The sequence below is a fragment of the Molothrus aeneus genome, chromosome 10 (genome assembly GCF_037042795.1).
Source record: "Molothrus aeneus isolate 106 chromosome 10, BPBGC_Maene_1.0, whole genome shotgun sequence".
NCBI lineage: Eukaryota > Metazoa > Chordata > Aves > Passeriformes > Icteridae > Molothrus > Molothrus aeneus.
Window position 1 is genome coordinate 9,997,273 of NC_089655.1, and position 23,156 is coordinate 10,020,428.

At 38.0% G+C, this 23,156-nt stretch overlaps 1 protein-coding gene across 1 annotated transcript in view; it reads left to right on the forward strand.

Annotated features, from left to right (window-relative positions):
- Positions 1 to 23,156, forward strand: part of COL4A3 (collagen type IV alpha 3 chain) — a 53,993-nt gene that overhangs the window by 15,691 nt on the left and 15,146 nt on the right. Inside the window, exons 6-34 of the mRNA XM_066556599.1 lie at positions 1 to 63; positions 779 to 832; positions 1,648 to 1,674; positions 1,888 to 1,965; positions 2,840 to 2,902; positions 3,382 to 3,417; positions 3,530 to 3,571; positions 4,942 to 5,019; positions 6,436 to 6,498; positions 6,743 to 6,799; positions 8,471 to 8,515; positions 9,922 to 9,975; positions 10,357 to 10,398; positions 10,917 to 11,004; positions 11,364 to 11,399; positions 11,720 to 11,884; positions 12,080 to 12,172; positions 12,886 to 12,981; positions 13,330 to 13,400; positions 14,589 to 14,777; positions 15,642 to 15,810; positions 16,975 to 17,067; positions 17,548 to 17,652; positions 18,509 to 18,606; positions 19,709 to 19,859; positions 19,981 to 20,094; positions 20,878 to 21,045; positions 22,108 to 22,197; positions 22,781 to 22,915. Of these exons, the coding sequence (XP_066412696.1) occupies positions 1 to 63; positions 779 to 832; positions 1,648 to 1,674; positions 1,888 to 1,965; positions 2,840 to 2,902; positions 3,382 to 3,417; positions 3,530 to 3,571; positions 4,942 to 5,019; positions 6,436 to 6,498; positions 6,743 to 6,799; positions 8,471 to 8,515; positions 9,922 to 9,975; positions 10,357 to 10,398; positions 10,917 to 11,004; positions 11,364 to 11,399; positions 11,720 to 11,884; positions 12,080 to 12,172; positions 12,886 to 12,981; positions 13,330 to 13,400; positions 14,589 to 14,777; positions 15,642 to 15,810; positions 16,975 to 17,067; positions 17,548 to 17,652; positions 18,509 to 18,606; positions 19,709 to 19,859; positions 19,981 to 20,094; positions 20,878 to 21,045; positions 22,108 to 22,197; positions 22,781 to 22,915 (2,563 nt within the window). The remainder of the gene's footprint in view (positions 64 to 778; positions 833 to 1,647; positions 1,675 to 1,887; positions 1,966 to 2,839; positions 2,903 to 3,381; positions 3,418 to 3,529; positions 3,572 to 4,941; positions 5,020 to 6,435; positions 6,499 to 6,742; positions 6,800 to 8,470; positions 8,516 to 9,921; positions 9,976 to 10,356; positions 10,399 to 10,916; positions 11,005 to 11,363; positions 11,400 to 11,719; positions 11,885 to 12,079; positions 12,173 to 12,885; positions 12,982 to 13,329; positions 13,401 to 14,588; positions 14,778 to 15,641; positions 15,811 to 16,974; positions 17,068 to 17,547; positions 17,653 to 18,508; positions 18,607 to 19,708; positions 19,860 to 19,980; positions 20,095 to 20,877; positions 21,046 to 22,107; positions 22,198 to 22,780; positions 22,916 to 23,156) is intronic.

Genomic DNA, 23,156 nt, shown 5'->3' on the forward strand with positions numbered 1-23,156 from the left:
GGTGAACCAGGAACTGTTGGTCCTCCTGGGCTCCCAGGTGTTCCAGGATGCAATGGCACAAAGGTACAAACCAAGCTGAGTGTTCTGGAGATTGCATTTGGCTGTGCATGGGAATGGAGAAAAAGTGATCTAAATTTCCCCCAATCTACAACTTTGATTTGTTTTGCTTTGTGACTTTATCAGCTAGAAAAACTTGTGTCATGGGACCAGAGAAAGGAAAAGTGCTACTTTTTTGTGCAAAATAAATACTTCAATAATGCATTCTAATGGCCTTGGCTAAAAGATAAGAATAACATTTGATATTTTGACAGATAATACTTTTTTCATTAAATCCAGGAGACCTAATCACTTTTGTCCAATGTCTCCTTTTGTTGCAATGGGTTATAAAGAAGATAGCTAATCCATTTTTATTTTGCCACTATCTAGCTTGCAGTTGGCAATTCATAAATCCTGAAAGTAATTAAGTGAAAAGGCTCAATGTTAAGTAACAGATTTACCAGGTTTTCTTTGCTCTATGAGCATTCTGAAAGGAGTCAGAATAATCCCTATTACAGAAAATCACTGATTTCTAGTGAAACTGTGAACTAATCTGAACAGTCTAGGGTAGAAGTCAAGCTGCATAAAATGCAAGAAAAATCCTCTTCTAGCAAAATACAGTGGTCATGAACTCACAGTGCACTTAGTTGTGATAGCATAGAAAACTTCTGTGATCATTTGACAAAATCAGGCCAAATAATAAACCATAAAATGCATTAACAGTTACTCTTACTACTTTCAGGGTGACCAAGGATTTCCAGGTCCTCCAGGTCGAAGAGGTGCTCCAGGCCTTCCAGTAAGTGTGAAATTCATGATTGTGTGCATTCCCACCACACAAAGCCAGTCCCTGAAGGAGAATAAAGCCTCATGGTAGCTCATGCTGACAACAGTTGAACTATATAGGTATCCCCATTTTATTAGTATGAAAACTGTGTGATAAAGAGAACAAAGTTAAAAGTAATGCCTTATTGTCTACACGTTGGGCCTCAACTTCTTAGCTAGTGACTGCATGAAATTCATTGACTGGAGTTAGTTCTCATGGGATACCCATGAAAATTTACCCCTAAAAGTGTTCAAGATATATTTAATAGATTGCAGTTTCAGTTCATGCCTAAGTATCTTTGAGGAAGTAATGGCTTAATTAAGTTGTTAAGAACCAGGAATCAAACCCAGAACTTCTCACTCCGGGTACACTGCTCTGATCCCAGGATTTGGGGTTTTTTTCACTGTAGAAATGTGTTTGAAAGAGAAACTTTTAAACAAATGGAAAAGAAATGCTGTCTTTTTAAGTTCTAGTGGCTTCAAATCTACTAACTTATAAATATGATCTTTATTTTACCAGCTTTGCTGATTTTGTTTATTCATTTATTAATTTCAGGTGTCAAAGCTGTTCTGCCTTCAGTTATAGAGTTGTACCTGTGAGATAGGGCATATTGTTTAAAAATAGTCATTCTTCTTAAATTGAAGTCTGGCCCAGTAAACATGAACCTGACTATGTACCTTCTTCATGAAAATAAATCATCTGAAGAGCACAAAGCTTAGACACTGTTTAAAGTGTGTTATTTCAGCACTTTTATTTTTCTGTTTCAATATGATTGTTCTTCTTCCTAGGGAGTTGCTGGTATCAAAGGAGAGAAGGTCAGTTTTTTGCAAGATGTGACATGAAATATTTATTGGTTATCAACAATTTGTGTGTATCTTTTTTAATAGTAGAACTATCCATAGTAGACAGTTTCCATCATTATGCACTTCTGATGTTGCTTATTTCCCTACAAACTGTATTAGAAGATTTGTTGCACTACAGAGTTCTGCAGCATAACTTTTTATGTTTCTTTTTATCTAATTGTCCAGGGGTACCCTGCAGAGGGATATAGCCAAGAGTATGGTGCAAAAGGTGATCCTGGATTACCAGGAATGCCTGGTCTCCAGGTAACTCAAAATAATGGGTGCTGAGATAGATACGTATAAAAATATACAGTTATATGTATAAGCACTTTCTATATAACATGAGTATATATTACAATTGTTTGGTATTTTACATGACTTAATTATTTACTTAATATAGAAACAGTGTTTTTTACAATTGTGTCACTGATTTCTAAACCAAAATCAGTCAGTTTGCAGGCCAGTCAGATTGCAGTAAAACAGTACTTCAGGTAGGGAGGAAAACTGGTCACAGATCTATGAGTTTACCCCTACGCATATAGAATAGAATAGTTCAGCTGGGAGGGACCTATAATGGCCATCAAGTCCAACTGCTAAAATTCCCATTGAAGACTGAACAGGATAGACCAGCTAAACTTCTAGAGTACTAACAAAGCAAAGACTGGTCCATATTTCAAGAATGAACATTTTCAGGGGAAGGCAGGGCTGACATTTCTTCTAACTATTGGAATAAACAGAGAGCATTAAATTAAAATAAATATTTTTATTTTCTATTTTCCATTTCTTTGAAAAAACTTTAAAGTATAGGATTTATTGCATAGAATATTTGAAGGATTGAAAGCTTATTAGAGGCATTAATAGACCATATGGATTATGAGTCCACATTTCTTAGAGGACTTGCTTACATCCTCACTTGAGTAGTTTAGTTTTAGAACAGATGTTTTCTCATGTTTCAAAACATATGCCAAATAATGAAACAGTGAGGAAGAATTATACTTCTGTGTTTCCCTGAGACAGGAGAAGGAAATTCAGAAGCAGAGCTGCTCCTCTGTTTCTCATTCACTTCATTGAATTTGGTGTTGTGTTTTGCTCATAATCTTGCCATGAGATTGATTCCTGTTTCTTTTTTAATATGCAGGGTGCCCAGGGTGCTCAAGGATATCCTGGGGAACTTGGACCACAGGGCCCTCCAGGACCATTAGTATGAATTTGTTTCACTTGTTACTTTAACCTGTGATTGTCCCTAAACCCTATGGAATTACACAGATACAAGTACTTGATTCTCCCAGACTTATTTGAGATCTAGACAGGTGTATGTAAAAACTGTGTTTTTCTGCACACATCTGATTTTTTTCAGTTTCTTTTGATTATTTTTATGCATGATAATTTCTATATTTTCAGAAGCATACCTTGTCCATGTAGGCATAAATTTTAATTTTCAAATAACTATCTATTAATTCACTTTAAACACTAATATGCATAACATTGAGAGATGCATATGTTTGCAACTATACTGTGTAAACAATCTGTCACCTGCTGACAATGGCTTGCAGTTGTAAAGGTGGAGGGGAATAAAAATGGGATAGAAGTTCTGTGGAAGTTGGATACTTCAAAACACCTATATCAGAGACTTAGAAGATTGTAAGTTTTTAGCTGAGGATTTTTTTGTGTGTTTTGTAGGGCATGCCAGGAAAACCAGGACCTCCTGGACCTAAGGTAGTCTCAGATTGGTAAAAAAATGAAAACTTCTGTTATGTGTAACATGAATCAACCCATGTTTAAGTGTTTGTAAAATTTAAAAAAATAACATTTGGGGATTTTTTTTCAGGGTCTTATGGGACTGAAAGTAATAGGAGCCAAAGGAAGGAAGGTAATTTTATAAGAAGCTTTAAACATTTTATAAGTTTTGTTTCTGTTTTCTGCATTTTCTGATTTGCTATGGTGAAATGCTTGGGGAAGTCCTGTAAAATACAAATTTTCAGTATATATGTGGGAGTCTTTTGTTGAAAAATGAAAACATGGCAATGTTCCCTAAGGTCAAAATGTTTTCACATAAGAGCCAATGAGATAAATGTCTAGACAAAAGATTAGACACTGAAGAGAAGCCAGTAATTAATATTTATTAGCACATAGCATTAAATTAATATATGTACTTTGTGTAGTGTTCCTAAATGCTTATCTAAGCAGATAAACAGGGGTAAATATGTAGCATTTGTAATCTCACAAGTTCTGTCCAATGTATTTTCAGTGTCAGCCCTTGTGATGCAAGCAAAACCCCCAGGTTTTGAATAAAAATTGGATAACTTGTCTTTCATGTACTTACTTTGTATTCCATGTAATTGACATTAAGCCAGGAATTATTACAAATGCCTACATTGTCTCTCAGCAGCCAGCCTGCAGTTGCAGGACTACTACAGTTAATCTGAATATTCTTGCAAGAGATTAGGACATGTCACAATTATGCTAACTGACCTGCACAGACTCAGTTTTAACATTGTAATCACCATCAGGAATGTGCTAGGAGTTTCCTGGGGGGGAAAAAAAAAGCCTGTAAACTTGGTTATTCATTAGCAGTAGCTCATGTAACCATGGGACATCTTACTTCCTTATGAAGGAGTGAGACATTCTTTACTGTTCTGCTGCAAATTTATGCAAAAGCCTTCCTGGCTTAAAATCACTGAAAATTGGGGATATTGTTTTGATGAGATCCACAAGAAAGATCACACTGAGGACTTTGCCAGTTCTCAAAGATTCTTAACTAAAAGGTGCACTTCACTACTTAGGTTGTCTGTGAAGGACACATGGAAGCTTGTTTTGTCTGTTAGCTCCATGATTCTGTGATCTCCCTGGAATACCCAGACTGCAGTCTGGGGGATGTCACCAAAGACAGTTCACGTAATTTACTGATTGACATAAATAGAGACAAATATTGCAGTCAAGGAGATATTTTTGCTTGATTCAAAATAGTTTTGTACCAAATAAATAGGATTAAAAATTTAATTTGTTTCCAGAAGCTTTAAGAAATATCAGCATATTCATTTTTTGTATTAATCAGCTAGGGAAAGGTTAAGTCTTCCACATATCTTTTTTTACTGGAATTTAAATGGCAAACAAAGGTAAGAGTTAACGGAATGTTTGGCTGAGTATAATGACAGAAGAATTTTCATGATATCAAAAGTATAGTAGTAGTAATTTGAACACACTGCTTGTGATTTGCTCTATTTTTCTTTTTCTTTCAAGGGTGACACTGGGTTAACTGGACCCCCTGGGCCCCCAGGAACTGTTATTGTGACGTTAACTGGACCAGACAACATGACGGTAGTGAAATTGTTAAACATCACATTCAGATAAGCCATCTGACTAGGTTCTACTTTGAGAGGACATTTTCATCTTCACTGCTCTGATAACATTTCCTTTTACCCATCCTAACGTTTTTCAGACTTGTTTAGTTAGATTCTAAATTCAGAGTGTCTGTGTGGAGCCAGCTTGGCTGAGCCTATGTGCACATCTGCACATGCCAGTGAAATGCCTCTTGCTTACCAGTACCCCATCTGCTGGAAATCTGAGTACATGAAGAGTAAATCACTTCTGCTTCACCAAATCTACATGGATGTTCTGAATGGCTATCAAAGCCACAGCTGCACTGACCTCTGGGCCTTGGCACTGAGACTGTCAGACTCTGAGCTACCAGAGTTTCGCAAAAGCTTACAACATGTTCATGTACATTTTGTAGTTTGTTTTCTCGTTATTTTCACTGAAACCTGAGTAATCATGGAAAGTGTTGGAAAGACATATGGAAGGAAATAGTCTGATTCAGCTTTAAATATTGCTTTGTGAATTAAAATTTTTGCATTGTGGCCTTATATAGAAATTAAACAGCAGTAGCTGACAGAATTATAAGTATTCAAATATTAACAGGACAAGTCTTCTATGTGTTCTTGATTCCATTTTTCTTATGGAATTTGCATCTAATCTATGGAGTCAGCCAAAGTCCCTCTCCATTATACGCTGAAATAAAAGTGAGGTTTACATCAAGACTGAATTGAGGAGGGAAAAGAAAGATTCAGAAGCAAGGTTCAGCTTTTAGGCACACCAGCTCTCCCTGTTTAGATCAAATACAGAGCACCTGGAGCACTTTCCAGTCACAGCTGTGGTGGCTTATCATGAGGTAATGGCAAGTTTTCAGCAACATTGGGCATTATTGTTTAGAAACTTCTCAAAACTCCTTCCATAAATAGTTTGGCACATGAATCTAAGGAGGTAATAGTTAAACAATGAAATTTGGCTTGACAGTGACTTTAGGATGTGGCCCAGTGGTGCTACACTGTAGTATAATCTAATCTTGCACCCACAGAGACAAGGATGCTGTAGGTAGCCACTACAACTATGTCTGGAAGTAACTCTAGCTCCAGTGAAGCAACTAAGGTTTATTTGAGTTTGTTTCTTGTTGCCATTTGTGGGAATATTTACTGTAGTTCTTTTGCATGCAATCACAGGTAGGTTGTTTTTCCTAGCTCTATTCTGAAATGTGCAGAAACAGTTTCTTTTTCAAACATCACAGACTTAGGGAGGAGCATTCATATGAAGTTTCTGTTTATTCATTTGAGTAGAACCATCTCTGCTCAAAGAATCTTGCTGGTGACAGAAGGATTTCCTATTTGTAGAACCAGACTGAAATGGTAAGCATGGAAAAATCCAAGGCACCACAGTAAGCTCTTCTTTTCTGTGTAATAGGACTTGAAAGGAGAAAAAGGAGAAAAAGGATCAAGAGGACTCCCAGGGCCAATGGGGTTTACAGTAAGTGAACAAAAGTAAATCCCTTAAATCCAGATGTTCAGGCAGCATCACCTAGTAAATGCTATTCTTTACAGGGCAGTATTTACACTAATTATTTCCACCTTTAGTGACAAGAATAGAACTAATGAATAGAATAAAATACCTATTAATAGCATTCCAACTGTATAAAAATTATAAAATATCTATTTAACTTAGAAAATGTGAATTTCAGAACTTGAGTATCCTCAGTGTAGTTTTGTTCCAGGGGCCAGTTGGTGATTCCCAAAGCGAAAAGGGTGACCGAGGAGAGCCAGGAGCACAGGTGTGTGCAAACATTGAATACATTTGTGTTAGTCCTTTGTGGAAAACAGTTTTGAACTACTGTTGCTGTCCAGTTTTTGTCTTGCTGCTACTCAGAGCAAATTTGCTTAGATTCAAAAGCTCTTTCCTGCAGTAAACTAGACAAGAGCTGGAAGTCAAGTGACTGTACTTACAGGAGTACTTGGACTGAGGGTCAGTTAATTGTGAGTCTGCTTCTTTTTTTTTTTTTTGGTATAAAGGTTCTGCTGTTAAAACTTAGTAAAAGAGTGCTCTGCTAGACATGTACTGGCTTTGTAATACAAAGTATAAGTAGAAGAGAAAGCACCATGTTTACTTAAGGCAGCAGACTTAAATTAGTATTGTTCAAACAGCAGCTGTGTGGAGATATGAAGGAAGTTGCCTAAGAGTTACTCCTTAACAGCATAGTATATGAAAAAATATTTATTTAAAAAACATTCATATTAAATAAAATTTACCTGATTTTATCTTTTTTTGGAAGATAGTTAAAGGAAAGCTATTACCTTCATTCAAATGCTTTTCAAACTTTGAGATAAAAAATAATCAATGACAAAAACAGGGTCTTAGTAACTAAAACTACTAATTCATATCAACTTAATGATAAATAATCAGGGGAGAGCCCTAAAATAGTAAAAAAAAAATCAAAATGCTTTGCAACAGTTTCTGAATACAGATTTTGAATACATTATGAAAGCAATAATAAGAAAAATAATTTTCAAATTAAATATTTCATTCAGTCCACAACTTTTTTGAAACTTTTCTCCTACTTTTTGTGGTTGCAATACATTTTCTTCCACAAGAAAAGATAGCAAGACAAGACCCTGGTACTACCTAAGGATTGTTCTTTCTTGAGTTGTATGGTGCTATAACAATGATGGTGTTAGAGAGAAACTTGAGTGTTATTTTTATTATTCCTATACACAATGAAAATTTCCATTTGTGTTACTAGTGTAAAGTTCTAGAAGTTCTTGCTATCCAATATGTGTTATTAATCCTCCATCTTCTGTGTTTCTTTCACATTCTTCTGCTTGCAAAAGCCTTGTCCTGCCATGTAGTATTTTGCCTCCCTTCCCTTTGTCTCCTTATTTTGTTATGAATTGCTCAAGCAATTGTTTCTTGTTGCCACACAAGATACAGGACCCCAGCAGACACTCCCAAATGGGCCATGGAAAGCAGCAGATACCTCTGGCATGCTGCTTCCTTCTGTTTTCACTTTTCCATCTACTGCCCTGCTTCAGATACCTTTGAAGTCCCTATTCCTTTTCATTAGGCAATTTCTCCTCAAGTTGTCCCATATAGGAAATGGGGTTCAGAGAGTTTTCCTTCAGTGTCCCTTCAAGCTCACCATGGGGGAAGGGCTGCCTGCTGCTCTATTTCTTTTATCATTTGTCTTGTTTCTGCAAGAACCTGATTTTGCACCAAGCTTTCTGTACTTGCCTGGCACTTTGTACTGCTGGAGTCTGGCACAAATAATCCTCCACAGGAGAACCTGTTTTGTAGACTTTTATGAACTTTAGTTATGATCAATGAACACTTTAAAATAACCTTAATGGCTTTTTACAGTTTACAGTTATGTGCACAGTATTGAGTTGCTATGCTCTTTGAATGTAATATCCTCACTTTAAATTGTTTATTTTACATTTTTCCTTTGTAGGGGAAGCCTGGAAAAGAAGGTCCCCCAGGTCCACCTGGCTTACCGGTAATGAAGGAAGTTTTCTAAATGTTTTCTAAGTGATAGTCATCTATTTATGACAATTCTGTCTTCCTGTCACAGCTTTTCTCTCATTGTGGAATGTGTTTCAAAATGTGGATTTGCATACACTGAAACATCTCCTTCATGCAGCTGGCCTTGGAGCACACCATGTCCTCACAGATTTATGTGCAGGAGAAAGAGGCTCTGTTCATAGATGTCATTGCTTCTATGTCAAATAAAAAGACCTGTTGCTTGCTGCTGACTGTCTAATGAGTTTGAAACACACTCCAAGTTAACCAAAATTTTACCAAGTTTTTTCTGGTTAGTCACATTGAAATTTTTGCAAGAGTTATACCTTCCCTTTAACATAAATTGAGAAGAGAAATGAATAGTTTTTAATCACTAAGATCAAAGACATTGTTTTACAAAGAAAAGTTATTGTCAGGGTCGTGGCTGTATTGGCCTGGAACAAGATGACTGATAGCTATTAGACTGTAATTTTGTCAACATATAATTCTTAAAATATGCCATTTTAGAAGCAATATAGTCTAATTTGTGTACTAATTTAAAAGTTAGAATTGTTCAAATGTGTTTGAAATACTGTATTCAATTGGTAAAGTATCCGTTCTTTTTTACTTCAGCTCTACTTTCACAACATCATAAGAGTTGCAGTGACCTTTTAAATATCTTATCAAAATTCTTACTGCCAGAATAGTCCATTGCACATGTATCTTACTATAACGTCATCTTTGTCATGCTAAAATGACCTTCACAGGAAGTCTAAACACATTCCAGTCTGACAAAGAATACTGAATGACAGACCACAAAGCTCTACTGCCTCAGCTAACAAAAAGAAAATTGTGTCATTGCTCTGTTCCCATTTCAGCTTTACTCACTAGTAGTTCATTCAACTGCACGAGTCTCCAAGAAGTCCCTCTCCCTTGCCTTTATTCACTTGCAGAGAGCCTTAGTCTGCACTGTTGTCCCTCCTGGTGCTGCTGATACCTCTTGAGGTCAGCACCATCCCACAGACTGAGCGAGTTCTGGGGGGAGGGTATAGAGTGGGAGTCTTGCATTGTGCTCAGTTTTTCCCCTTCAGAAATAATTTGCAAAGGGAGAACAGATCAGAGACTCCTACACTTGTGCCATGCAGAGCAGCTTCCCTTGGGACTGTTAGTGTGCTGTAATAAATGCAGGTTTGGATGGGGCACTTGCAGCTTTTCCTACAGACGTGGAGCTGTACCTCAAACTGGGTCTTTCACTGCAGTTTCTTCTCCTGAGCAAATTGCACTCACTTTGCCATCACCATGAAAGATGAAAGCTTTACATTTTAGATCTTCCTGTTGTCAGTGCTAAAAGATTATAAAATGATAAGATTATATCCTTATAAAATTGTGTACTATCACCTGCAGGGACAAAAGGGTGAACAGGGCAAGCCAGGACTGGCTGGAAGGCAAGGAGCCAAGGTATTGTCCAATTGTTTTGTTATTGCTTTTGAGGATGCAATAGTTAGGGTATGTTTGGAGGTTATTATTTATCACTGTGTATATAATATGTCTCACTTGGCCTAAGAGATGACAAGTAAGGGTATCATAGAATTAGGGAATGGATCAGCTGTAACAAACCATGTGTTTGAACTGGTGTCCATCTGTCTGCTGATGAGTCCTGTAGGTTTTGGTGTATGCAGCTGAATAGCTTTGTAAGGAACAGAGACAGGGTGGTGACAGACTGGTCAGGAACAGTTGTTTTTCTTTAAAGTTTTGAGCAATGTACTGAAGTAACAGTGGGTAAATGTTATTCCATATATTGTTTTTAATAAAAAACCCTATCTCTGTTCTCTGATGAAGGGGATGAAGGGAAACCCTGGTCCACCTGGAGCTTGTGGTCAAGTAAGTATAAATTACCTTCATATATCATTTTTCTAAAACCTTATAATAAGAAAAATCCAAATTGTTTGCATGAGGCAATAATGGATGTCCTGTGATGCTCTAATTTCTAATCACTTCCAGAACAGGGGACCTTAATGTTAAAATCCTTAGAACACTTTTTCAAGAAAGCAAGTTGGTATGAGTACTGTTTCCCTGTCTAGTCATGCTGTCTCCCTGCTGGCTTTCCTAAAGGCCCCATGTGCACCTAATAGAAACCTTCTGCCTAAATTGTTCAGGAGGAATAGCTTTGTAAAAAGCTGAAGTGTTTGTGATATTGACAGAGTACTAAAAAAACACTGCTGGTAATAACAATTTTGATTTTGTTTCTGGTTGCTTGTAATCAGTAAGATCTTGTGGTGTCAGAACATCAAAATTAGAATGAGATCAAAACGTTGCTTTAATCAAGTGTTCAGTTTGAGGTACTGTGCTTCTCTCTTAATTCCTGCAACTCTTTCTTTTCTTGCCACCTTTCTCTTGAGACGGAGTATTATGATTATGTGGTTGGTGAAAAAGGGGATGAGGGACCCCCTGGACCTCCAGGACCAAAAGGTCAACGTGGCATGCCTGGTGAGTGGGATATCAAGATTACAATTTTCTAGTAAAAACACTCTACTCAAAGAGCTTATTGCAGACTACATCTTCAGCAACCCTTCTGCCTTTACAAGAATATTTCCTAGACTCACATGTAATTGCTGACTTGAAATGTATCCTGAGACTGATTTTTAACATTATTTACCCTTAAAAATAATTGCCAGTATGCAATAGTTGCATGAGTGGTAGATGCCTACTCAAGCAAAACCAGATTCTTATTTTAAATTTTAAGCTTAAAATGCAAAGGATAAAAGTTTGTATTCAATGCTATTGAACAGTGACTTTATAAAGGATAGAGTGGTTTAACTCAAGTTTTTAATACCTTGCTTTTGCAGGGCCACAGGGTCCTCCTGGAGCTGCTGGAAGACCAGGTATTTGCAATTATAAAATACATTGTTATTCCTGTCTGTTACACTGAATCAGCTTTGTCAAATGTTAATTTCAGGTGACTTTAAAAATATCTCTAAGTGCTAAAAAATTGTCATCCAAGAGCTTTGGTGGGTCAAGTAGTCAGGTAAAGATAATTTTAAAATGTTTGTAGATTCTCACTTGAATTAATATATTTCAAGATAAAAAATATTTGTAAGATGAACTTGGTGTGTTTGTCTGTCACTCATTCTATAGAGTACTTTGCTTTAAACTGCCATTTCTTCTTTAACTCTGTTTTTTTTATTTTTTCCCCTTTGGTTAGGTGTGTCAAGACCTGGTATGAGAGGTCCCCCAGGATTTCCTGGGCCAAAAGGAACAAAAGGAGAGAGAGGACAGACTGGCTTGTGTATAGTAGGCCCTCCAGGACTGCCTGGTATTACTGGCAGGCCTGGTTCTGTTGGATTGCCAGGTCCTCCAGGAGAACCAGGTACTTCTAATTGCAGGTGTTTTTTCCAGGTAGCTCTCTTTTAAATGAATTGTTGAGTATCTCAAGTTGGAAGGGACCCATAGGGATCAGAATACTGTTTCGAGCTCATCTCTGCAACTTTTTTCTCCCTTAGCAAGTAGAGAATTGCCTTGAATAATCTGTGATGTAATGGTGCCATGCTCATTTCATTAACAGGTAGAGTAACATTTGGAACTGGTCTGCCAGGACTTCCTGGAGAGCCAGGGTGTACAGGACCTCCAGGACCTCCAGGAGATACTGGCATGAGAGGTCAGTTTCAGATAACTGTCACTCAGAGGTAGAAGTAGGTACAATCTAGTAATCCTCATGGATTCTCATTAGATTTTTTTAAAATTTAATTTACCTTTCAAATCATTTTCTGACTTCAGAGTTTTAAGATCATTCATTAGGGATAGTGAGATGTCTTCCTCCCCTTACATCAACTGAAAGAGCAGTGATGTGCCAGTGCTGCACAGTTGTACAGAACTGTCTTCACTGGAAGCAGTTACTACAGACTGGTAGAGCTTTGTACTCTGTTGTGTTCTTGCTGACATTTCATCTCTGAAAGATGCTGCAACTTCCACCCACAGGAGCTGCTGAATCTCTTTGCCCTTTGCTTGTCATTAGAATGACCCTGAGTGTTGCAGAGCTCTGTTACTTGGAAGCATATGTCCTTTCCATACTCTTAGAATCTGGCTTATGAGTAAAGTGACTATATCCAAATTGTTTGCTAAAATTTGACTTGAAAAAATCAAGAAATTTAAACCAAATGTTTGTCCCTTGAATTAATTGCGGTCAGTTCTGATTGACTTTCTGACCACAGGTAATTTAGTACTCTGTTAGAAGTGATCTTCCAACAAAATTAAGGCCATGATTCTACTGCTCCTGGCCAAGAAGTGTTAGCTATAACAAAGTAAGTAGCACATAAGTTAACCTTGAAAATTATTTGCTGTGGAGCAACTAATGATTTATTTTCATTCTAGGTGATGATGCTCGTGTGTGTACTGATTGTAGCTACATTCCGGGAATGCCTGGTCTTCCTGGTTCTCCTGGGCCTCGTGGTCAGGATGGCATGCCTGGTAAATTATCTTGTTCCTAACAGGATAGTAGGAGTACAAATGATTTTGTTTTTAACATGAGAATCAGGTGTGGGCATGTCTGCAGCCTGCAGTCCTTGAACTATCCCTGAGGTGGTGGTGAGTGTGAGAACCTGGGGCAGCTCGCTCTGCTGACATGAGCACAAGCCCTAAAAGATGGGAACTCAAAGTGCTGATAGGCTTTAGGTGCAGCCTCAAGCCAGCTCAGTCTATGATGAGTAGTCAATGTAACAATAGAAACATTGAATACTGGGTGCAGTTATTGGAGCTTGTCAAAATCCATGTCCTTGTTTTCATTTTTCTTTACAAAATATACTGATTCTTTTGCAGGTAGAGAAGGAACAACAGGTCCGAAAGGTTCTCCAGGTTCTCCAGGAACACCAGGGCTTCCAGGGGCTCAAGTAAGACTGGCTTTTCAGATTAACATTCAGATCCCACAAGAATTATTTCAGAGAAACCTCATGGCTAGTGCTATGTGCAGTGTCATACTGGGTGATCTCAACAGGTTTTTTTCCTGTAGTAATGAATGTGTCAGCATGGGAGGCAAGGCTGAGAATGTGATGTATGGCTCACACAGCTTTACATGAGCCTGGTTGCTCAGTGCAGCAAGTTAGCCCAGGCAGTGAGGCAGGTAAATAAATACCTGTGTAATTAACCTGTACTGCATTTCATGGTGCTGAGGCTGCTTGTTCTGTCTGGTATGGGTAGTCTATAGTTACTTTCTATTCCTTTATGTAATTCAATAGTCATGGCAGTGGCTGTAAAGCATATATGGATTTTTGTGTGCTGTCATCTTTGTCAGACTTCTTACTTCTCTGGTTTCCTGCATACTCAGGAGTTGCTAAAGCCCCAGCTGTGCAGAGAAACTTGCTTCTCATCATACCCTCTTCAGGGGTGCAAAAGACACTCCCTTCAGGGAAGGGTTATGAAGAGGGAAGTCTGCCACTTGCTGCCACACACGTCATTTGGTTGTGCTAACTTGTGCCTATAGTAGTAATTATTTATGGGAAAGTACAGCCAGTGCTGTGCAAGAAAAAAATCATGCACAAGTATTCATTGTGGTGGTTGCTGTACAGATGCAGAATGAGTTTGCTAACATGCTTTGCCAGAAACCCCCTCAGAGCTCATGAGCCCAAGATCACTTGAGCCCAGTGTGCTTTCAGCTGGGATAGTGTACCCACTTTGTAACCTGTGGGGGAGAGAAGGAAGAGAGGGAAGTTAACTATGAGCAGAGGCAACTATGACATTCAGAGTGTCCCTGGGGAAATATTCCAATGTGGAAGAGAAATCTCTAGTGAGTGCAGCACTAAAGTCCTTTTTGTGCTGTGGTTTTACTCATTAAATTATACTACATTATTCCTGTTTGTAGTAGCATAAATGAAATGGTAGTCTTGTCAAAAGAAGTAAAAGCAGGAGAAAAAGAAAAGACAAGAACCCCCAAAACCCTATTTATTGAAGTATGCTATCACAGAGCATAAAAACTAGAATTGGGAGAACCCCTCTGAGGTATTTAATTCTAAAAAAAAAGAAAACTTGAAAACAGATGTCATACATCTAGCACTGAAATTCTTTTGACAACTCCATCCTAGGGACCTCCAGGTTTTAGAGGAGATCAAGGTCGTAAAGGATCAAAAGGTGAACCAAGATATGTACATCCGGAAGGGCCAAAAGGTGAGCAAGGAGATCCAGGAGCCAGGGGAGAAAAAGGAAGAAGAGGTTCAAGTGGATTTCTGGGAAGACCTGGCTCTAAAGGATCCAAAGGTTCTAAAGGTGAAGAGGTGGGTATGCACTTTTTGCAATTAATATGGAAGTCATGGAAACCTAAGTCTGTATTTTATTTTGTACGACAATCTGTTTAATCCACACAGATATTCCAGCTGAATATCCCCTACCTGACTGAGGGTACTGTCCTCAACTCTAACAACCAATATACATGAAAGAATGAGAGGAAATATTCTGATGTAATACCAGAGAGAGATGAGGCCAGTATAGGTACAAATTGCTGAAAAACCTCAGCAGTCTAGTGAGATTTTAGTTTGGATATTGATACTTGAGCATTTTGTTGGATTTCAATGATGGATAAAATCTTTTTAGAAAGCATTTTCCTGACTACTTAGAATGCTTAATAATTCAAGCACTTCCTGCTCAGTCTTTATGGATTAATCTTCAGTGAGAGCTGACCATAAAACTAGAATTGTTAGGAAAGAGTTCAGCAGAAAAAACCCTAATTATTGTTGTGTTATGTTGGCTGAGAAACTGTTAACATGATTCAGATATAAATGTCTCTAAATGTGAATCCACAGAATTCAAGGAGAAGCAGAGCTGATGTGGGTTTGGATTTTTGCTAAATGTGTTTTAAAACAGAAGAAAAGTGTACAGTGCAACAACACAGTGATTGGAAAAAAGTCAGGCAATTGTATTTATTTGTAGTATTTCACTCTTATTAGCCATCTCTCTGTAACCATTGTTATTCAAAATTATATTCATTTAATCACAAGTAAATCAGAGCAATTTTTTTCTGAAATTATCAGAGTTACACTGTTAGTAAAATAATACAAGATTATAGTCAGAGAAATGGGAATTTTGTTAAGAAAGCTGGTGTGGAAAGCAAGTAATTCTTGGTATACATGTGTAACCGTTAGGGATTGGCTGGATCAAAAGGAGATAGAGGACTACCTGGATTGCCTGGTGGAATTGGGCTTCCTGGAGAAATGGGGCTTCCTGGACTGGCAGGTTATGGACCACAAGGAGTAAGAGGTTTTAAAGGCTCTAAAGGAATACCTGGACCACCTGGATTACCTGGAGAAGCAGGTTAGTAACTTTGCTATTTTACTGCATTTTACCTATTTTAGGGAGTACTAGATTAAAACTGGAGAGATAGATTGAAATCAAAGAAATAATTTACTAATTTGGGAACACAGCTACAAAAACCCAGAGCTCCAGACACTGCAGCTAAAAACACATGCCAAGGGGAGCAAAGACCAGCCACAACATGGCTCCCTCCCCATTTCAACTTGCCACCAGCCTCACCCCCATATGCCTTTTACTCCCTTACCTAGGATTAGGCTTATACCCAGGGTTAGCATTCCAAAAACCACAAAGTCCAGAGCTCCAGGCACACTGCAGCTGTGAAAGGCATCCCAAGGGGAACACAAAACTGCCAAGACATGGCTTGCTCCACAGTTTCTTCCTTGGAACCAGCCCTCACCCAAGGCTGCTTTGAATGTGAATCATGGGAAACCGCTCCTTGCCATGGGACTTCTAGAACACTGTCCCCACTTTGGGCTCCACCGAAGATGGTAGAAAAGTCTTGGGATGATAAGATAATTTAGGTTTGAAGGACTTTGTTCAGTCTGAACTTCTTCATCTCAGCAAAGGGACAGCTCTGAGATCAGACCAATTTACTGAAGGCATTATCCAGTTAGTCCTTGAAAACCTCAAAGGGCAGAGACAGCACTTTATCTCTAGGCAATGTGTTCTAGTGCTTGACTGACCTCTCTGAGGAAACAATAACTAATGACGTATCCAGACAGTCCTCACCATTAGTATAATCTAAGTCAGCAGGTTAAATGTGAAGGGCATAATAATTTTTGAGTGCTGAAAACTTACCAGTGGAAGAACTCAGCTGAGTGGCTGAGTTTGCTTAAAGATAATGCCCATTGAGCCTTTATGACATGGAGTTGAAGATTTAAGCACTTGTCAGTTGTATTGCTTTCCTGGTTGCTTTGTGCTTCTTTTTCTGCATCTCCCCTAGACTGCAGGAGGGCTGAGAGGAAGCCTGCAGGTGTCAATAAAAAGATTTTACTTAATGAAGTCAGCATGTGAAGACTTTTCAAAAATCCATTGGAGTTTCAGAAATATGGCAACTGTAGGCAACTACATTTTTAGCTGAGTAGATGGATCACTCATATTTTTAAATGCTTGGGATTACCAAACTATATGCATTTGTAATATTTTATAATGTATTTGCTGAAGGTCTGAAAGGAGAGACCAGTAGGGCAGCTCCATTACCTGCATTGCCAGGACCTCAAGGACCACATGGTTTACCTGGACCCCCAGGAGTGCCTGGTGAGTGCAGCACTAAATCAGTGAAACAATTAAAACCAGAGACTGGTTAACTGTAAGGCATCTTTGCTTGGGTTTTGTAGAACAATAGTCCTTAAAACTGTCCTGAACAGCACAGGAAGTTTTTTTACAGTTTTATGGTAGTTTGTTTTTATAGTTGCTTCTGTTTCAAGTTTCACCCCTATAAAGTGTGTTTGGAACCTTTCAAGAGTGGAACATTCATGTCTGCATGTAGCTGTCTCTAGAAGTCTGGAATTTGGCCAGATTGCATTAAAACTTAACTCACAGACTCAAATGCTTTGACACTGTGAATGCAATGAGCACTTGAACTGTGAAAACCTGCAGTGGAGAAATAGTGTCTAAATTCTAATATAATCTACAGCTGTGTCCTTATTAATAATGGTAAATTATAACACACATAACACACACAAGTTGATGTTCTCTGGTAATAAATAAACTGTGAATTATCTTTTCTTTGGGCAGGTAGGGTTGGAGCAAGAGGTCAGCCAGGTGATCCAGGACATTCAGGACCAACAGGTGACACAGGCTTTCCAGGGCTTGGGTTTCCTGGGAACCCAGGTCCGAAAGGTAAAATACTCTTTTTGATCTTAAAAAAAAAAAAACAAAACCAAAGACAAAGAAAAAAATTAAGTACACTTTAAAGTAATTGGCAAGTTAAAAAAAGAAAATCAATGAACAAACAGATAGGTCTTTTTAGCAGTCTTGTAATTTACTGCCTTAAGTCTTAGAAATGGCAAGTTTGAAATATTTTGAGGTATTTCAGAGTATGAAGTATTAAAGCTGACAGTAGGGAAATACTTTTAAAGACATTGATGCTTGCTGGAATATTGTCCAAACAGGTGCAGCTATCTCATCTGAGTGCTATACTTTATTCAAATGGATTCTCTTTACCTGGATATGTGTTACAGAGACAGAGGTGTATAAGTGCCAAAATACTTTATTTTTAATCAATTTTGGTTATGTACAATGCGATATCTGCCCTAATATGCAGGTAATATAAAGCATTTTCAATACTTTAAATTTAGCCATTCCTCATGGATAGTTATAACTCTCCTTGAACCTTAGAAATACTGGGAAATTCTCATAATCCTGTAAGGACATGAGTTAACAAAAAAAGCTCAGATACTTAAACTTGTACCAAGCTGCTTGCTAAAGAGAAAAGCAGGGAACTAACATCAGAATGCCTTCACTTGGAAAAAAAAATGGTGACATGCTTCAAGTCAGTGAATTAACAAGCAGTGTTTCAGTCAATTTTGAGTGACTATGTAAGGAACAAGGTGCCATGTGTCACATTAGCGCTGAAATCAAGATCCTCCCTTCAGCTCATGTAAGCTGCATTAGTGTCAGAGGCTCATAACTGCACACATGCAAGGACCCTTTTGTAAAATAAAGCATCTGTACTGCCATTTAATTCCTTTTGCAGGAGATAAAGGACTTGCAGGAGGCAGAGGGCCACCAGGTTGTGAAGGAAAGATTGGAGATCCGGGCCGAGCTGGAAACCTAGGACAACCAGGACAAAAGGTTTGGTTAGAAATACAACACAAGCTTTTCCATAGGTCCCATTCATTCAATTTTATACTGAGCAAATAAATTAGCAATTGTAAGGAATAGGGGAATTCCTTCAGTTTTGACTAATCATGCACAAACTAGGAAATTAAATTCTTTCTATAAAAAGAGGCTCAAGCCAAAATTTTTGATCCAAATACAAGATTTCAGAATTCCAAGTGTTTGGGATGTTTTCCTACTTCAGCTTTCAGACCACAAGGAGGATATTGCATTGCTTAAAGCAAAAAAATTAAGGCCACAGCTGCAGAAAAGATGCCTGTTCAGAAATCCAATTAAGCATATATTTGATGGAGGTAATTGACAAGCAAGTATGTATCTCATTTAAACAAATGCTCTGTTAAATTGAAGCATGAAGAAAGAAGGTTGGAGGTAATACTGCACCCATTCTTGCTGATTAACAGAAGCTAATCTACTGATTCTTGACTAATCTGTAATTAGAATTCAAGTTTTGAACAAAATATTCACATCTAAATTATTTGAACATATGGCATTTCTTTGTCTGTTTGTACCAGTATGTCATTCTTTTGTGTGTTTTTCTGACATGACAAAGGAAGGCAGTTGAGGTTGTGAATTTTTTTTTTTTTTTAATCTGTACTTGATGCAACAGAACATCTGGATGTGAAGTGGCCTCTGTGGTCTAAGTATATCATTAGTGATTGGTATAAGCTCAGGTCTACGGATCTGCTTTATGAACATATTGATTTGCTGGTACTCAAAACAACCAGCAGTTCAGTCAGCTGAAAAAACCTACTAATTCAAAGTTTCCAGTCAGGGAATGCACTTGGGACATTTGTGATAAAAGCAGTCTTCATGGGCAACAATGTTCAGAAGAATGATTTGAAAAAACCCCAACAACTGATTGAGTGTCCTGAGGCATATCTGGGTGCCAACCTTGATCATTCAAATAAATAATTTGATATAAATATAATTTTTATTATATAAAAATAAAGGAATAGTTATATTTGCACAAACTTCACCCCCACTATCAGATAGATGTTCAAAGCCATTCACAGCTGCAGAAGGCATCTCAATGTTTATATTTCTCTCTGTGTTGCAGGGTGAGCCAGGCATGATTATTCCTGGAGAGCCAGGAAGAATGGGTTCACCAGGAGGTCTCGGCAGTCCTGGCTCAAAAGGTGAAGTTGGACTTCCAGGACTCCCAGGCCTACCAGGGCATCCTGGGCATAATGGTGATGATGGCCTAAGAGGTAATATTGCCAGAGAAGCTCAGGGAGAACAGCATGTTATTTTAAGGAAAATCAAGTCAAACGAGGTTCACTGAAAGCCTAAAACTTAATTTGGCTGTGAACCCACTCTCATGTCTTTTAGGAGATCGTGGCTCACCTGGAGCTCCTGGAGACCCGGGTTTTCCAGGGAAACCTGCTGAATGTCTTATTGGCCTGCCAGGTTTGCCAGGTGGCCCGGGAGCTACAGGCCCACCAGGTAGGACTTTCTGACCCAAAAATGCCATTTGACTGGGTGAGTCTGGGCTTTGTTTCTGCCTTCCAATGGCCCTAGGGAGCTGAAGTTGTTTCTGGATATTGGTTATGGAATACTATGCAAGAAAATATGAATTCATTTAAAAGATGCTCTTTCTGTAGATGGGAGGAAGCACATGCACTGATGAAGAGGGATTAAGATCCAGATGCCATTGGACAGTATAAGTAATCACAAACTGTTCCAAATTCCTAGGAAAAGGGATAGATATTTCAGACACATCTCCCCTGTGGGACTGAACTTAGATCCTGTAGTGCAATGGGATTGATAAAGAAATAAGTGAAAGGAAGAGCTCAACTAAGTAGGAAAAGAATTTAGGGTGCCCAAAAGTACCTGCCTGTACTGCATATGTTTTTCTTTTAAAAAAAAAAACAAAATTCAGATATACAACACATTCCTTCTCCTATATATGATCTCAAAAGGATTTTAAAAAATAAAATTTTATAAGGAATGAATGCAAAGTTGATGGGGTTTTCATATTTGAGTTTTTCTTCTTTTTCTGGGAAAGAACAGATTTGTCTACTCTCACTTTTTTAAAATTCTTTTCAAAAATCCCAACCTACAGCCCTTATAAGATTTTCTGAATGTATTTGTTGCCTTACAGATCTCACGTTTAGCCTCAAACAGGCAGAGTTCAAGGAGAGTTTCATGCTTATGATGTAAAGATAGAGATGAAGGTTTGTTATTCAGACAGATCTACCATACTACACTGTCCTGTACTTTTCTTAGGAGGAAGAGGTTTACAAGGTTCAAAAGGAAACCTAGGTGCTCCTGGCTTGAGTGTCCCAGGAACCTATGGAAAGCCTGGGGAACCTGGATTAATAGGTCTTCAAGGAAAAACAGGATTACCTGGTCCCAAGGGACAATCTGGAAGGCCGGGAATCTCTGGTTTGCCAGGTAAGGTTTCCCCAAGTATTTGTTTTGATTAGCAATTGAGTCTTTGCAGAAAGGTGTTTTGCAAAAAAGGTCATGTTTTTCCAGACTGAAGATGCTGCAATATTTTTCCATCAACACCTTTAATTTATCTTTGAGATTTTTATGAAAAACTAATAAATCATTCTTCCTTAAAGGATGAGCATATCTTGAAGCTCTCTTGACAGTGTGGAATTTTTTATAATAGTCTTCTGAGAACAGTGTTTTATCTAGTTTTTGTAAAGGAATGTCCTTGCAGTAGGACATGAAATATTTAATAATCAAAGCAACTCCCCCAGCACAATGGAATTGCAAAGTGTTTAGCATCCCTTTTCAAATACTTTGTAATGCTAGCTTCTTTTTCTTATAAGCTCAGATCTAGAGTCAGATAGAGTTGAGTCAGATCAAGCTCTGTCACTAACCAGAGCTAACTTTAAGTAAGCTAAGTGGTCCCTGTAGGGTTGGTTTGGTTTTTTCTTTCAGAAATCTGTAGAAATTTGTTTTGAAGAATAAAATATATCAGTCATATAATCTTTCTTATTTCTAACAAAGATTTTTCTTTAATATCAAATCATTACACTGTGGGAAGGAGATGGTACATGCCTTTTTATATTGAGAATCTGTAAAGCTTTTGATAAACATGTAGGACTTGACTCAGTTATGCAAACATAGACTTCTGGTGGCATTTGAGGGAGTTATTTCCCAGCTGGTCTTTGACTCCTGAGCCTGAAAGGAATGTCATTCCCACACATCTCATGACTGATATCTCATCCCTGTGTGGGTATCTCAGATGCATTATCCTTACTGTTAGTTATTTAATTCATTGATAGGAGCTGTTGCAGCTACTAACTTAGGTAATTTGGGGGTTATAAGTCCTGATCCTGTAGTTAAAGATGGGAAAACTGGCTTGGACAGTTACAGAAATGGAGAAAAAATAAAATAAGCAATTAAACACTGAAATGACAGGTGTGTGTAGTTTTCTAAAGCAATGTTCTATTTAACTAATTTAATCCTAACAAATATGTTCCTATTGCTTCAACTCCACAGGTGCAAGGGGAGATCCAGGTGTAATGGGACTGTTAGGAATTCCTGGACCCCCTGGCATGGTTGGAAGACCAGGCAACCCTGGTATCCAAGGTGAGTGAGCACTTTATCTGCCTTCCTTATCACTTAGGATACAGGAATTTCAATGCTCAAGTTACTCTTGTGATCCATTTTTGTGTGTATTATCACTCCTGAGTACAGATGTTGTACTGGAATTTCTTTGAGTCTTGGTAAATCTGTTTTCTGTATATGTGCCGTCTGCAGACTGAATAATATCATATTTTTTAGCAGTTTTGACTTGCCACCTTTTCTTTTTCATTTTTTAAGTGGCTGGTGATTTGCTCAATAAAGAGCAGAGAGCCTTTTTGCTGTTTTTTCCCCCACTGTGTGGATACCATTATTACATTTATTTAACAGGCACAAGATTGTGTGTTTATTCACTATAAGAAATAATTTCTATGTCTTGCTGGAAAGACAAGCATTACTTGCTACAAGTAATCTGTACTTGTAGGTGTTTTATTGATGATTGGAGCAGTTAAGAAGCTAGTTTAGGTTGTTTTGCAATGTATATTTACATAGGTAAAATACAATTGCTCTTGAAGATTGGCATTATCTGCTTTGCTTTATTATATCATCTAGTCAGGTCTCCTGAATGTTTCACTCTATTTTCTTGCAGGTTCTCCTGGCTTCCCAGGAATAAAGGGAAGAAAAGGATTTCTTGGAGAAAAAGGTGAACCAGGTGATAAAGGTTTTCCTGGACCATCTGAGACCTTGGTTGGTATTGGGGACAAAGGAGAACGAGGTTTAAAAGGTACAGCATATTCATTGTTCTGTCATTAAAACTAGCCAGGGTTGTCATCTGTTTGGCAGTTTCAGTGGACTCTAAAATATGGAATAAACTGACACTACTGCTGAGAGTACTCACATTGTTTTGAAATAATTATTGCTAAACACTAGAACTGCCTTCTTATTTATGGAATAGTTAGATATTACATTGAATATTCAGTTTAATTTTAGTAATTCTTAATTCATTTAAAAAGCTCTTATTTTAA